This window comes from Sparus aurata, chromosome 21 (assembly GCF_900880675.1).
Source record: "Sparus aurata chromosome 21, fSpaAur1.1, whole genome shotgun sequence".
Lineage (NCBI taxonomy): Eukaryota > Metazoa > Chordata > Actinopteri > Spariformes > Sparidae > Sparus > Sparus aurata.
The window spans coordinates 12,346,882-12,363,499 of NC_044207.1; the positions used below are offsets into that span (position 1 = coordinate 12,346,882).

Sequence of the window (16,618 nt, forward strand, 5' to 3'; positions counted from 1 at the left end):
TGGGATTTTGTTCGAAACTGCATTACACTGTGCAAAGTCTATGGTCAGAATAGAGATTGTCTTCAACCCAAGAGGTCACAAAGGAAAGCTGCCCAGCTGAATAAGGATGTTTTCCACGTCTGGTTACCATCAGGAACTTCACATTCTGTAGTGACTGAAGTAGCTGCAGATTTGAAAGCATAGGTGTAGCAAAAGGAAGTGGAAGATGACTCCTATGCGGCCTTCCGTAAACATTCACCTACCTGCAGGAACCAGCTATTATCATATGCCTTCTGGACAGAAGGCAGAGCTGAAAGAATTCAGTGATCTGAAGAACTGGTAAAATAACCCTTTAAGGAGATGCAGTGCAGGCCAGTAGCACAGGTGGCTAATCCCTGCTCAAACTGTCTCAAGCTCACAGTGTTCTGTCTAAAACCATTTAGGCTTAGGTTACAAGTGCAGTGCTCCAGCATATCTGTGAAAACAATCATGGTCCAGTCTTCGATTAAGTCTTTCATCAATGCTTCTCAAACATTTCAGAGAATAGACCTCACCGTATGACTTGATTTTGCTTTCAACAGCTACCAAGGACAGAAAAATAAAACATTTGCACCTCGTTTATTTGCAGACACTTGGAGCATACCAACATAAAGCAAAGAAAGACAAACAGGCAGGGAAAAGAGAAGAGATGATGATGTCAATATGACTTATGCACAGAACGGACCATTAGCACTCGCAGCTTGTGCCCCCTAGAGGACTGTTTCTTCTGTGTGTATTGCACTCATAATCCTCTCAAAGCTAACAGACATTATCTGCCTCTAAAAGGAGTCCAGAACATGATGTAACTGTAACTGACCCAATGACAGTGTTTTAGTTTTCACAAAGCAGATATTCTGTGTTTTGACTGCCTTTTAAGGCATCTTTGTGTAACTGTTCTGAAAATGGTGCCAATCTGGATGTGGTTTATCTATAATGGCATAATTTGTATTTGTATTAATTATCATTAATATGAACAACATTACTGATGATTTTAGTCTAGTTTTTGTGGGTTAGGGTTACTTCTACTACTAACTTTTTAGCCCATAATCACACCACATATCAATCTATCTATCTATCTATCTATCTATCGATCTGTCTATCTATTAGAATACCTATGGAAACAAAAGACTACAGTAAAGAATCTGTCTGCTATTACATTTTGCCAAAATCTGGTTCACTGCAGATTTCCTAAAGGTGATCACTAATTAGATGTCATATTTTGTGAACTTTATAGTTTTTTTTTTTACCAACACAGCAATGCAGAAAAATAAGCCATGTAACATATGATTTCAGTTGTTTAAATCATAGCAGGTAGAGGGATAGGTAGTATTAGCATTACAAAGTGCAACAGCCAGCTAAAGCCTCACCTTCAGTTGTATACCTGTCGCAACAAAACAATAACAATTAAAGCACCATTATGTAACATTCTTGCCTTAAAATAACAGCTTCAAGAGCTTCAACAGTTTTTTTGTAATAGGATATTGTGTCTCTGCCCCATCACTTGTTTAGCTTTTCAAATGTTTCAAATGTACTGCTTGTTTCAGAGTGCTACTACTACTATAGTAAAAGCAGCTAAATAAAGGTGCTCGGGTACCTGTTAAAGATGAACAAAGCCTTCCTTTATGTTGTGGGTGCTCGCCGATGGGACAACAAGGGACTGCATCTTCTGGATAGGCTGATAGCATGTTGTAATCCCATAGGAGCATGGAATAAAACACTGAACTGGCTAACAAACATTAAGATGGAAAGATGCATTAATTACAGGCTCAAACCTGGTGATAAAGCACACATAATCCTTACTACTGTAGTTGTAAATGAATGAGTAGAGAACAAATTAAGTAAAACTGACTCTCAGTGAATAGTAGGCCATTCATAACTCTTAATCAAGATGTTATTTGAGAAGACTACCAGATACCAGTGACCCAATATTTATTTACATTATAACTACTTTCTTAATCAAGTATTTTTTGACCTACGAAATGGAAGAAAAACTATTATTTCTTTCTCATTACAGTACATGCATGTTACTAGTCACAAAGGTGCTTGTAGTCATCTAATTAGAGTAAAAAACATATAATAAGCATACATTCCGACATAAATATCTTAAGTTACCTACCATGTTTGTGTCTCAAGTTGAATCTCATCTGAAAGTGTCAAGTGAGTTAGGTTTTACTCAGAATGAGCTCATAAATGACAAGTCATAGACAGCAGAAAGGAGTAATGGAAATCAATTTATATCAAATCTACAACTTACAATATTGCATCTTACAATTTGTATATTACGAAAAAACGATTTTCATATATTACAATTTCCTTTTTATTTGTTGTTCTAATGAATGTACTAAGAAATGGCAGACAAGTCATGGCACAATGGACATACTAATGTCACCAAAGATCCTGTAGAGGATTGACAATCATATCAAACAAATGTTAAAACTATATCATTACATGAATAAAAAACTAAAAAACATAAAGATAATAGTCTTTAGATCATCTTACACAACTCACTTGGGAGGATGAATGTGCAGAAATGGCATATTAATATAATTCTGAAACACAGGCAACATTTGACACCAGGATTAACTCAGTGTTTTGTCTGGCTTTGCACTGTAGTCTCCTTCACTATTGCTCAGTGCAGTGTTCTACACCAGTGTTTCCACAACACAGTTGTCCTACAAAGGTTGGCCAGGCATAGGCATGCTGGAATCAGAGCCAGCTTCTGGTTCAGGGTTACAGCCAGGTTTAACATCACAGTAAGAGTTGGCGTCAAACTCAGTACCAGTGACTCTGCCAGGGCTTAGGTTGCAGATAATGCCAGGCTGAGATTCCATCTCTGAACCGATTGTCTGATTCAAAACTGAGCTTTCATCTAGATATTCCTCTGTCTTTGCTTCCAGGTCAGAGACCTGTCCTTCTTCTTGCTCCTCGGTCCTCAGCCTTCTGCGGCTGATCAACTTCTGCAGCTGTAGCTTGCTAGTAAAGAAGATGCTGCGCCAGCCTACCTCAAATGCTAGAGACGCCACCTCAGCTGAAACTGTGTTACAGCGCTGCCGCACTGCCTGCTCCCAAAACTCCTCTGACCCACATAGCTGAGGGGAAGTGAAGGGTATGAGGAAAATTACATACGAGCTGATGCGTGTTATATTTTCCAATTTATTAATAACAATGTAAGAATAGAATATTACTTTAGATTTAAAATGATGCATATATGCTAGAGACTACAGAACACAAATAGTGCAACAGCGAAGCCTTGAATGATAGACTTAAAATTTCTTATCTCATCTCCTTATGTGTCTCTGGAACTCACCTGCCTGAACCTGCGTGATGTTCGTCCAAGCTGACCCACATCCTCTAGTTCTAGATAATTTATTATCCGCAGGAGTAAGGAATCAGACAGGTGCTCCAGATAATCATAATGGCCTTGGCACAAAGCTTTGGTGTACTGCAAGATCTGGTGACCGAAAACCATACCGACCTCACCTGGGAAGAAGCCCATTATTTTAGCTGCCATCCATATTCAACCATTCAGTTAAATCTCACATACAGTATTCACAAGACAGAACCTGAATGTAAGGTTTCAGGGATACACAGACTTGAAGGTATTATGCAGTTATAGTACCATATACACCTATGGTATTGAATCCTACCAAATTCATATGGTTCGTATAGTATAGAAAGTTTGTATCAAGTTTCACGTCTGTCAGGTCATAACATTTTGTGAAATTATTAGCGTTTATTCATACCATGAAACCTAGACATTTTCCTAGATGGTTATCACAAAGTAGAAAACTCAACCCGTTGCGACCTTCCTAAATGATAGTGAGTGATAAGCACCTTAAGCAAGGTATGATAAAAAGCAGGCATTCCTGTACAGGTTATTAATGTATTTAAGCAAAACTGACAGAGCATGTGTCCTCTTTTTAACATCATATTGCAAAACAGAAACAACCCTGTAAACTGCCCTGTAATTACTGGCACAAAACCTATATACAGGCACCACCAACTGTTAACATATTAAAGTGAAACTCTCGCCAAAAAGCAACTGAGGCTTTATTTGTGATTGAATATGAGTCAAACTTTCGTGTAAATGCATAATTACGACGAAAGAAACACTGTTAAGATTTACCGTAGTTTCGTTTTCGGGCAAGCTAATTTTCAATGGAGTGCAGGGGCACTTTTACGCTAGCATCAAAATCGCTATTTTTAAAACACTTAGAAGGCTTGAAACAACATGAAACTTTGCTCGTAGTATCACCAGGGTCTCTACACATGAACACAAGCACTGAGAACATTGTTTGTGTACGCAGAGTTTACTAAAAAGAAGGTTTTTGGACAACTCACGTTAGCAGTAGCACCTCCGGCACGCCACTGTCATGGCAGACAAAAAGTGTCGATCCCCAAGTGCGACCTAACAGGTAGGAGGTCCACCATTACTCTCCTGCCTGTTAGGTCACACTCGGGGATCGACACTTTTTATCCGCCTTGACAGCGGTGCGCCAGAGATCCAGCTCCAACGGTGAGTAGTTCAAAAACCTTCTTTTTAGTAAACTCTGCGTACACAAACAATATTCTCAATGCTCGTGTTTATGTGTAGAGACTCTGGTGATACTACGAGCAAAGTTTCATGTTGTGTCGAGCCTTCTTAGTGTTTTGAAAATAGTGATTTTGAAGTGCCCCTGCATCGCATTGAAAATTAGCTTGGCCGACGGTAAACGGTAAATCTTAAAAGTGCCTCTTTCGTCGTAATTATGCATTTATACGAAGGTTTGACTCATATTCAATCACAAATAAAGCCTTGGTTGCCCTGTGACGAGAGTTATACTTTAAACAAATGTGTCAACTGTGCTTGTACGGCAAGGACATATCATATATCTGCTGTGAAAAGGTCTATTCTGACCTTTGACATGCCTCCATTAAACCCCGTACAATGAAAGAAGGGCAGTTGGTTCTTGATATTCTCACAGCAGACATTAAGACTCTTTTAAAACACTTCTGTTACAACATTAGGAATCTCTCCTAATCACTTGTCCCAGTAAGCAATGGCTGTGTGGCAGCATGCACAATACCAGGGCCCTTAAACTTAAAACAGCTAACTTGGATCAATCATTAATTTCCTTCTTTACACCAGGAGTCTTTTCTGCTTCTATTCTTCTGCATAAAGGCCTTTTTACCTCTCCAATCGCGAGTTGTGTTTTCATCTTTCATTGCACCCCCTTCTTCTAATTGCAAATGGAAAATTAATTTAACGGTAAGTTCAAATGCTAAACCTGGTCAGATGTGTTCAAGTTGTGTGAATTACTCACTCTGCAGCCCAGAGTCATCCAAGAAGTCCTGGTGAGACTCCTTGAGTTGTGCAGGCCTGGAGTGCTTGTCCACAGTTCTCAGAGATATCTTCCAACATCTCCAAATCACCTGGAAATGACCCCAATGACCAAACTTGAGTATTCTTTTTTTATTCTTATTTCACCATCTACACTGCGGTATGAGAAAACTATCGGTAAATCATCACCCAGCACACAGAGAGCCAATGAGTTATAATTCGTATGTTAATGGTATCGTACCCTTGTTAAGTTACAACACTAATTAGACAAGTTAAACAGTTAAAGGTTATGTGTGCTACAAGTGTAAATGTTTTTGTGTTGCTTTTCTCTCATTCTTCTTTCATTATTTATTTAATTCAAAGCTCTGATACTTCCCTTTTTGTTTTTTTTGTATGGCAAAAACAGGGTACCGACATATTTAGCTAGTTAACTAGCGGAGCAAACAGCAGACACGGCGTTTAATTTTCCGCTAACCTAGCTACCAACAAACTTCTGCTAGCTACCGTTGATGTTGACGTTAGGTCGCTTAGGGGCTTGGACTGAGTTTATTAAATGGCACGTTGCTATTTAAACCCAAAACAATTAAAGTTCTATCAAAAAATATATACTTACTTCTGACTTGGTGACAGCAAAGTGATAAAAATTCTTACTGGGTGGAGGAGCCCGTCCAGAGATTTCAAACAACGGGTCTGTTAAAAGAGACGCCATGTCAACGTTTCTGCGTTGTCATAGCAACATGGCATTCTCTGATAGGGACCGTTAGCATTTACATTTTTCTTCTTCTTTTCTTTTCTTTTCTTTTCTTTTCTTACTCATTTTAAATTATGTAAGAAAATGTACATGTATAAGACGAATCGACAAATCACGTATGATAGTCATGGTTTCTTGATATTGCATTTGATATGCACACTACAATGAGCAGATAGAGGAACATACGTCAAGTTGCTTAATATTAACTAGCCAAACTTAGCTTAAAGTAACTGATTCCACCTTGTTCAGCTTTACAATGCCTAGTTTTGATGCTGATTGAAATATATGTGTTGACTTCGAAGGTTTGGTTGTGCTTATATTCATTTTGGGAGCTCAGTTCGTGGTAAAGTGTTATACTGGGAGGTGTTTCCGATATTTTAGCCCCCTCTTAAGAAAAATTACATGGAAAAGATATCAGAAACACCTATCAACTCGACATTTTGACAACTACCAATTATAAACTTCATAAAGGAACGTTCCTTTATGAAGACAGCAGTTATATTAATCTCCATTAGTTTCAGATGGTTATACGTTATACACTGGCAACTGAGTGCATATAGTGACCTCTCTGTTGGAATAAAGAATAAGACTGTTTAAACTGTTAGTTACACAGACTCAAAATTGTAGTTAAAAATCTTTTAATTTATTTATACATATATTTATATATGTACACATTCACTTACCTATTCTTGTAAAGACAAGAAACACATTTTCCAATTAATTGTTAGTCATGGGTGGCACAATAGAGACCCTAGCGCTCCGGAGTCCCAGGCTGTAAAAATGTATTAATCCCTAAACTTAACTGTTTTTTCCTTGCCTTCTTTTAAAGCAAACTGAACAGAGGTCAGCGTTTCTCCTCATCCTTTCTTTTACTCCAAAAGCTTTTTAATCAGAAGGCAAAGAAGAACACAGCCGTCAAGGGAGTGTGGCAAATACAACATAACCAACATTTCATAAATATTTTGCTTCCAAATGCTTGGCCTTGGCAGGGTCTGGAAAACCTGTCATTCCCTGTCAAGAGGACAAGTCATGGGCAACCATGTGAATAACTACTTGACTTGTTTTGAGGCTACCCAATTTGGGTCACATTCACAACCCTGAAGCTTTCACAACAGTCTTTCTTTCTGTCTTTACCATATTCAGAAAATATAGTGAATATCTTGAAATGTGCTCCTCTGACATCTTCAACCAGCAGGAGAGGTTAATGAGAGTATATTTAACAACTGTAACGTTTTATAGATTAGGTAGGGTACTGTAAAAAGACAAAGAAATAATCATCTTAATGCCTGCACTTATTGTCTTTCCTCCGTTTGTGCTGTAGTAGACATGCCCATCCCTTTGCTTGGTGGCTTTCACATCTGTAAAGTCTCTGCTGGCCTCATATTCAAGGAGCTGCCCTTTGTTTCAAACCAAAATCTAGCCCCTACAATTTGTTCACAATTTCACAGATATTGGTAATATTTAAAACGGTGACGAATAGTCCTGGATCAATGCTGTGTTCCATCCACCTATTTGGGATGTCACTCTAAATTAAAATTATGTGGTTTTGGTTGCATTGGGTTATAGGCAACTTGGATCTGGAACCGTAAGTTAATAAAGGACATTTTGCACCTTAGTGCTAGTATAGTAACATGTATGCTAAAATATATATTTAAAAAAAGAAGAAGAAATCCCTTTTGAAATGAAATACCTGCATCTTAACGGTTGTTTCAAACCACAGATCATGGATTTGGATGGATCCCTGTTAACAATATTAAATCCTATACCCTTATGTAGATAGTTTGCAGTGGGGGTTTTTTCCACAAGGCGTATATACTCAGCTCAGTTACTCAGTTAACTCAGTCCTTGTTATACACAACATGTACTTAATTGTGATTACAAATGTTGATATGCACAGAGCTTACAGTCATAAACAAAAAATAAAAAGCATATAACGTATTTATATTGTCCAAACAGTACATTTTCCCCCCATAACAGTCCCTTAGTCTTGAACGTAGTCCTTTGTACTCCTTCATAGTGTTGTAAACTTCTTTTATGAAAAAAAAAACAAAAAAAAACGTAGGTCTTTTTTTAAAAAATGAACTGCCTCTAATTGCATGACGGAACAGGTGCGTTGAGTATGTGCTGCATGCTGCCCTCTGGTGGCAAGGACCGGAGATGTGCTACAGGAAAGGATTGGTGGAACCCCCTGAAGGGAACGACCCGGCTGGAGCTCCCGCCTGAAAAAAAAGTGAGGGGTTCAACATTAACAATTAAGACAACAACAGAAAACATTACTGCAGCGAGGAAATTATTCACTACCTCCGCCAAGGAGACGGAGGAAGGGTCTTTGCCCAGGGTTAGGGTTTCTAGGTGGCCAGTATGTATGATGAGGACAATTTAATGAGGTTTAAGATTTAGAGTGATAACAAGGCTATCAAGTTTGATATTGGATTAGGCTTGCTTGAATTAAAGGGGACTGATGTGTCTTTTCGGAGGTATTGACATTCAAGTGTCATTTCAGTTACATTTAAAACGGTACGAGTAGCAATGTTTTTAGTAAAATCAATCCACAATTAATTTAAATGTTATAGAAATTGCAATATGGCCAAGGCAAATCTCATGATTGCATTTTTTAAAATGTGACCAAAGAGCATAATAATTAAGTACTATAGTGCTGCAAAGATGCCCTGAGCCACACATCTTTTTCTTCTGCTGCAGATATAACAATCTTTTTGGTTTGGTACAGACCCCAACAAATGTGACATCATCATAATATTAATAGTTTTTCAATGAAAACAAAAAAATATATTATGCAAATATGATCAATTCCACTTTAGTCAAATGTTTTAGAAGCTGACAAAGCTCATTCCGAATGAATCATTTATTTCCTTATTTGACAGTCTCTAAAAAGTTGTTGGAAAAAAAGACAACACATGCTTACCATGAAAGGATTATTGGACATGCCAGAACCAGCCATGGGCTGCCCAAAGGGCGTCATGGAGGGCTTGTTCTGACCGTAGACTGGGAATGCAGGGCCTGGGGGTGATAGGAGGACAGGGATTGAACAGATTGAGTCTGCTCTCTCCAGCAGTTAAGCAACATGTAATAGTAGTACATCATTGTAACTGTTACATCACCAGGCCATTAAAAGCTTTTTTTAAAGAGTGAAATGTAAAACAATCTTTACAATGAACTTAATGATGAGAGAAATATATATTTTTTAAATGATATAGAACTCAGACTGTAAAGAGGAGAACGAAGATAATGAGAGCCAAGCCCCAGTGTGTCAGACTGCATTTAGGTGTAAACAGAGCTTTACGAGTGATGTCAGATCTGTTCATTCTGTTTTCAGAGCAGAACCATAAAGCTTTGTACACTTAATGCAACCTTTTATCACTGTGCAGTAGGTGTCACTGACAAGTCACACTTCAAATTTGTTGCAGCAAGTCTGAAACATAATTCTGAATGCAGCATATAAAGATTACAAATAATTCATGCTGAGGAAAATGCTGCATGTGACCTGAATATCGGACAGGTACTGCACAAGTGGAACAAGGTAGGAGGACAGAGGGATGTGGTAGGCCACTAACCATTAGAATGAGGGTGGTAGGCCCCAGGTTGAGAGTAAGGGACGGGGGCCTGGCCAGGGAATTGCTGCTGGAAGTTTCCACTGAAACTGGTCGGGAGGCAGTAGGAAGACGCATTTCCAAAGCCGGCGGGCATGCTCATAGAGCCAGTACCAAACGAGGCTACAAGACACACACAGGGTGTGTACACACACACACACACACACACACACAACACAAACAAGGAGGAGTAAATTCTAGATACTTTGGCAAATCACAAAGCTACTAGGCAATGTAACTGGGTTACATGAAAGACACACAAATGTCTAGGTTAAAAACGTGGCTTATTGAAAACACTAAACTTTAAATACACACACACCTGCAGCTTGAGCTCTGCCATTTGCCTGGAAAGGGTTGGTTGCCATCTCCGGGGCAACCGCTGCAGCAACGAAGGGATTTGTGGAAGGGCCGGCTAGATGAAAAATACGCAGTAAATTGCAAAATGAGCTACATGTGAAAATGGACCAGTCGTTCTATATGCATCACTGTAGCTGTAATCACTTTTACCACCTCCAAAGCCTGGCTGCATGCTGGGTATCACAGGTGGATTCTGGGCTGGCGATGAACCGAGGACTGGTCCAAATAAGTTCCTGTAAGAAAAAAACCCAGATTTTAATGATTGTGATGCGTTTACATGCACACATTTATTAACCTCTTTTACACGAGCAGTGAGTCTGTGAAAAGAGTGTGTGTGTGTCTGCCAGACTCTCACCCTGTCACACTGCTGCCTGAGGAGACAGAGGTGCTGAGCTCGTTGTCCAACTCAGCCAGAGCAGCGTAACGATCCTCTGAGCAGCTTCCTATCTGGGACTGGGCGGGGACGGCACTAGACACTGACGGGATTGGCACACCCCCCCCTTTCGGCAAATTTTCAAAGAAAAAAAAACATACACATGCACATTCAAATAATAAAGAGACAAGGATACAACTAACTTATTCAGAGAAAGCTTCATATTTTACAACATATGCACAATGTGATGTTTAGGGCTAACTGACCACTGGGTTACTCCCTTCACAATGCCTCTGAGAGGTCTTTCTTAAATTAACCCCTATAGAAAGGGTGTATTGGTGTATTCCCAACAGTGCAAACAACTAACAGAGCAATAGTTTTAAAAACCTTTAAAATATTATTCAAGAGAATTGTGTTGCCATCAAGTTGTATAGTTGCCTAGCAACAGCAGTAGTAAGCATCTAAAGAGCAATGCTGACAACAGAGAGGGCTTGACCAGTGAACATAAGGTAAGAATAGATAAGACAAAAAACTGGTGAGTATGTGTGGTTATGGTGGAGGTAAGACAATAAGACAATGGTGGTGAGGGGGGTACCTGATGAAAAGGACTTTGAGGGGGGTGACGTGCTCAGATGAGATGGAATCGCAGTGTTTCCAAATGCCTCAAAGTTGGCAAAGTTGGTATTTGGATTACCCTGAGGTGCTGCAGCCACACGCAAGGAAAAATTAACACAGGGAATGAATGTGGAAATAAAAACAGTGAAATGAGGAAACAGGATGACGACAAACCATACTGTGAAATACCTTATTGATCTACATTAGTCGGAATGTAATGACCTTTCACAGAAAGCCATCTTACCCGACTGGCTTGGAAAATGTGCAAAGTTGGCAAAGTTGGCAGAGCTGGAGGTTTGAGTTGGCGGAGCAGCAAAGATGTCTCCTCCCAGGTCAGAGAGCAAGTCGAACTTCTTTTCCTGAGCAGCGCTGTGAGCCTGGGAACGAGCTAACCCTGGAGACTGGGCAGCAGCACGAAAAAAAGAGCGTTAAAACATTTCTCCAGCCAAATTCAAATGGACACCATGGATGGATATGGAAAGGGTGTATGTAGGTTCAGTGTACATTTCTTTTACCTGCCGCAGCGGGGTCTTGTTAAGCTGCAGAGTCTTGAGGGGTTGGACTTCTGGGGTACTACCAGTGCTGCTGGCTGAGGAGCCAGACACAGAGGCCTGGACACTTGATACTGCCCTCGCTTGGTCTGGAGGAACATACCTAGGCAGTCAGGAAAGAACACCAACATAAATTAAGAGATATATAAAAGAATAGAATAAAATAAATAAATAAAAAGGAAAACAGAAACAGCATCCCATGTGGCCGCTATGTAAACATAGTACAACAAATGTGTAATCACTACTTTGATTGATCTGATTAGGTTAAAGTATCTTGTTCTTATCAAACAGGACTTTTTCTACGAATAGCGCAGTGTTTAAACATTGTGCTGTCTCTTCCTCAACGCTGCAGTAAAAGAGGACAGTGACACGTAGCTACAGACAATGAAGAGCATGCTGTCAAGCTAAAACCATAATGGTTTCTTTTGGCAGGGGTAGCAGCCAACTCTCTGCACTCTTTTTCTCTGCATCACAGTCGACAGTAACAGATCAGCACAATTTTGACACTGACGAAGAAAGATTTTTGAGGTATTTATTACCTTTCCAATTGCATTATTTAAAGAAGTATGCACCCAAGTATAAAACAGTTATCAACTCAACTATGTACCCATTTAAACAATGGTTACCCAAATTGTACAAAGGACTGAAGAATGGTCATGAATGCTGGTTTGATCCTGATATGATTTTTAACAACAACCAAAGCCAAAACTCTTCAAACAAACAAACAACAATCTATATGTTTATGTTACCATCTTTTCTTTTCGTATTTTTCCTGAAGAAACTCTTTTACTTTCTGTGGTTCTCTGAAGTCTGGAACAACTGATGTCCTGTCGTCATAGAGGCCCAACCAGATGTGTTTACAGACCTACAGGGGGGGCAGAGGAATGAGGAGAGTGGGAGGTAAGGAAGGGATTTGGGGGGGTGGTGGCAAAGCCGGGAGAGAGGTGAGAGAAAGTAAAGGGAAGGGGGAGGGGATGACGAGAAACATGGGGGGAAAAAGTAGGGAGAGAGGAATGCCAATAAAGTTGACTAAGCAGGGTTCAGAAAAATGCCAAGATGAGCCACTTCTGAATCAAAACCAGAGAGCCATGGCTCCAAAAATGATGTTACGCAATGTGAAATATGTCCTTTGTTGTAAAGTGTGCACGATACCTCATTGCTGTGCTTCTGTAGGAACTCGATTTCCTGATGTGTGAATGTGGTCATAGAGATGGACTTCACTCTATGTGGGGGATTCAGTCCTCGCCTGTGGGTGGAGGAGGTATATGTTAGCATAAGAACAAGAGAAGCAGGATGTAACCCAGTGCTGTTCATGTGATATGAACAAGTAAACAAAAACTCCAACCACAGATGCATTGATATATTTTCTTCCCAGAGTATATGTTTGAGACATGGAAACTGAGCTCAAATCTAAACATTTGACGGTCATCATGTAAATAATACAATTAATTGTAAAATCCACTGAATTTTTAAACACCAAAATAAAACATGCAATTGATTACTTGTGACTGTTAGTTTGTTTAGATATAGGGTTGCTCAGATATAATACCAGAAGTGCAAAAGCCTCTGATACTGCCTAAAATGCTGGATCGGGTTAAGGGCAAGTATGTAAGTTTATGCATCGATCCCATACCGCTTAATTTATTAGCGCCGAAACTTGACTCTGCAACTTCCCAGCAGCATCCATTAAACCTGTACGAAACTTAGAATATTTTTCACTGCACAAGTAGACAATATCCGTAAATGGCAAGCAACTTGTGTAACTTCAAGAACATATCAGCAAACTTGCATTTGTTGTTGTTTGTGTCTCGTTGCGCCGTACCTAGTTCTGACTGACTGTAACAAGGTTTAACCTGAGCCAGGCTATACAACTATGACAAGAATGACATCACATCCATACAGGGTGTGACACCTTTAATTACAAATTAACTAGACCCATTTGAAATTGGCCAAGATTGTGCTCACTTTTATTCAGGACTTAAAGCAGATGCCATCATAACTACATACATCTACAGTGTCAGCAAAAACTGGAAACCAATCATTTTAAAACACGTTTTTTTACATGGATTAAAGGACAAAATATGTGTTTCAGTTAAAACAAATCTCTACAAAGGTATTCAAACCAAGTGCAAATATAACACACAAAAAAAACAACTTCACAACTTGTAACTCAAAAAGAAATTATGTAACCGGTTCAGCCAAGCATTTTGAAATCACCGATTAGTATTGAAAAAGGTGAAAAGTTACAGTCTGACTCGTAACTGGAAAGTGCAACAAGGAGTTGTTCAGTTTTCTGGCAAAAGCTAAATCCTGAAGACAAAGAAGCTTTACAGACAAATCTGTGACAAGATTACTGACTTACTGCTCGTTAATACAGCAAACAATCACAGTTGTGAGGCTCGGGGGATTGTCTCAACACTGATAAGGAAAAAATCCACAAAGCCACCAGAGCACATTAAGGTCAATCACCTCAAATTAAATTCTCTTTAAGTCTCTCAGGCCTTCAGATATCAAAATCTGGTGGTCTGTGCAAGAGGGACACCAGGGAGGAAAGCAACCATGAGGCCTCAGTCAGTCTGGAGGAGCTTTTACTGCATGCAGACAGCAACTATTGCTGAAAATGTTGGAGCGTAATGGCAGATTGGCAAAGACAAAACCACTGTTGTACAAAGAAAAAGCACATGACATCTAGGCAACTGTTTGCTATGAGGGTTGTAGGAGACTCTGAAACAAAGTGAGAGAACATGATGAAGGTTCACAGTCATCCAGGTACTTCTAGGTAATTCTAAGTGCTGCATCGTAGGCAACTGGACGTGTTTCAGTTTCTTGAAGACATTTCACCTCTCATCCAATAGGCTTCATCAGTTAACTAACTGGAGAGGGGTTGCAGGCTTTTAAACATTACTTTAAACATTACTCATCACCCACCTACAATGCAGCACCGAGTTCCCTCCCCAAACAGCTTTACAACCCTCCACACCTGAACTCACCTAGACCTAGCAACCCACCTGACGGTCGGTTGGGTCAATGACCAAAAGGGGCCCCATCAAGTCTGAACCTCAGAGCTCACATGTGTCCTTTACGACTCTGTAAGGACACTCTCACACACAGTTTAAAGCCTGCAACTCCCCTCCAGTTAGTTAGAGCTGAAGAAGCCTCTCGATGAGAGGTGAAACATCTTCAAGAAACTGAAGTTACGATACAGAGAGAAGGTTTTATGGTCTGATGAGACTGAAACACACCATCATCACCATGAGGCGCTTGTGATGACAGAATCATATTCTATTCATCATTCATGATTCTGCGGGCCATAGGAGGCTTGTGGAGGTTCAGGTTGAAATAAAGTCAAACAGTCAAGAAACACCCTGATGCGATTTGTAACGATACTGGCTGAGAACTGAAAATGTTCATGTCCTGGTGTGGCCAAGTCAGAGTCTAGATCTCTATCCAAACCAGAAATTATGGCATGATTTGAAGATTGCTGTGCTCAACAGCTTGACTGAGCATTCACAGTTTTTCTCAGAGGAATGAGGAAAAGCTGCTTACAGACTTTTCCACAAAGACTCAAGGCTGTAATTGTTACCAAAGGTGCTTCTTCTCATACCAACTTCAAGGCTGTGAATACACGTGTAATACATTATGTCAAGGGTTAGTACCACTTTGTTGATCCATGTCAAAAAGGGCCAATGAATGCAACATCATGTTTCACTTTTTGTAACTGGTGTGCTACTCTACTTATTCTGTTCGGCTTAATAATGGATATTGGCACATATTCATATAACTGATGATAAAAACTCAGTATATCATACAATACCACATCCTGGCCGAAAAAAAACATGCAACATACTGCCAGCACGATTACCAGAAGTGTTGTGCCTCTGTATGAGCAACCTATTGGGCGTGGGCCGCTAAGATATTGCATAAATCCTGGTTATGGTTTCATCATGGATAAAGTTTTTGAGGAAGAAGACGTGACTCCAGCGGACAGCAGTCGAGGACGACCCACTGCCCTACTTCAAGCACTTCCCAAGTTGAGACCCACCCTGCCCCTTATCTAGAGGTGTGTGTGTGTGTGTGTGTTTGCGACATTCCTTGTCGGGTCCTGCTAAAGTTCAACTAGAGGTGGTTCCTCTGTGACGTGCTGTTTTTGAACAAGGTGCTCAAATATTTGACCGTTAGGTATGTGAACCTAATGTTTGGCTTGCTAACCTTGACCACACTGGCAGTAAAACACTGAGACCACCGCTCACACTCAGCCCTAACGCCACATTTTATCACAGTGAAGTAACGCTGTACACAAACCAGGCTGCCCGGCCCAGCGCCCCCTCCCCTCCCGTCGTCAACGTTACCTGTGCCGACTTTAACGCTAGCTAACGAGCTAACGGTGCCGCTAAGTCAATGCCGGACTGGACCGCACAGACGCATGACTGACAGCGGTGGCTTGTGCCCGCCCGGCGGTGACTGTGAAACACAAGCAAGACACTTTTGCCCAAAAGTAAACTCACAAGATGCCAGAGCAGGTGGTACAGACGAAGGAGCCCACTGTCATGTTGACATAGGTCGGGCCGCGCTGGTCGCAGTCGAAGCATTTCCTATTCGCGGGCAGGCTAGTCATTTCCCGGAGCATCTTCAGATGAGTCTCCTCCTGCTTTCTCTTCGCGCTCGTCGCCATGGCCGAAAACAGCAGGATGGTATCACCGGGGGAGAAGTTTTCGTCAAGGGACCCGGGACAGGGCGGGTGCCGTCGGGGCAGACTTGTAGCGTGCGTCGGCGGTGGCCGGGCAGACACCTTGCTGAGAGGTCTAGCAGGGAGACTGGGCGACTGACAAACTACTTCTTCTGCGGGGAGAAAGTGACACACAGGGCGGCCTCACAGGCACAGGCGCCATCTGTTGGTTTGGAATGATGCCTCGTATTGTGATGAAAATCAACACTTTTAACTGGAAATATTTCAGAAATAACTGTTGAAAAATAGCGCTATGAAAACATGTTTGAACTGATCACATTCGCCTTTAAAAAAAACAT

At 40.6% G+C, this 16,618-nt stretch overlaps 2 protein-coding genes across 3 annotated transcripts; both read right to left on the reverse strand.

Annotated features, from left to right (window-relative positions):
* Positions 1-2,781: 2,781 nt before the first annotated feature.
* fbxo36b (F-box protein 36b) lies at positions 2,782-6,092 on the reverse strand. The gene is given in 5 exon segments (XM_030403815.1): positions 2,782-2,981; positions 2,984-3,107; positions 3,326-3,498; positions 5,322-5,430; positions 5,952-6,092. Coding segments are annotated over 5 exon segments (567 nt in total). The 5' UTR covers positions 6,048-6,092; the 3' UTR covers positions 2,782-2,916.
* A 618-nt stretch (positions 6,093-6,710) lies between these two features.
* agfg1b (ArfGAP with FG repeats 1b) lies at positions 6,711-16,482 on the reverse strand. 2 transcript variants are annotated; one of them, XM_030403794.1, is made up of 12 exons: positions 16,099-16,482; positions 12,746-12,839; positions 12,343-12,458; positions 11,558-11,696; positions 11,287-11,443; positions 11,023-11,130; positions 10,410-10,554; positions 10,208-10,287; positions 10,017-10,109; positions 9,662-9,820; positions 9,013-9,107; positions 6,711-8,308 (listed from the first exon to the last, which is right to left on the reverse strand). In XM_030403794.1, exons 1-12 carry the CDS (start codon positions 16,263-16,265, stop codon positions 8,252-8,254), a joined length of 1,410 nt encoding a protein of 469 aa, XP_030259654.1. In that variant the 5' UTR covers positions 16,266-16,482; the 3' UTR covers positions 6,711-8,251. The 2 variants fall into 2 exon arrangements, with proteins under 2 accessions (XP_030259654.1, XP_030259655.1); XM_030403795.1 differs by lacking the exon at positions 11,023-11,130 and having other exon boundaries at positions 16,099-16,265.
* Between the last annotated feature and the right edge of the window lie 136 nt (positions 16,483-16,618).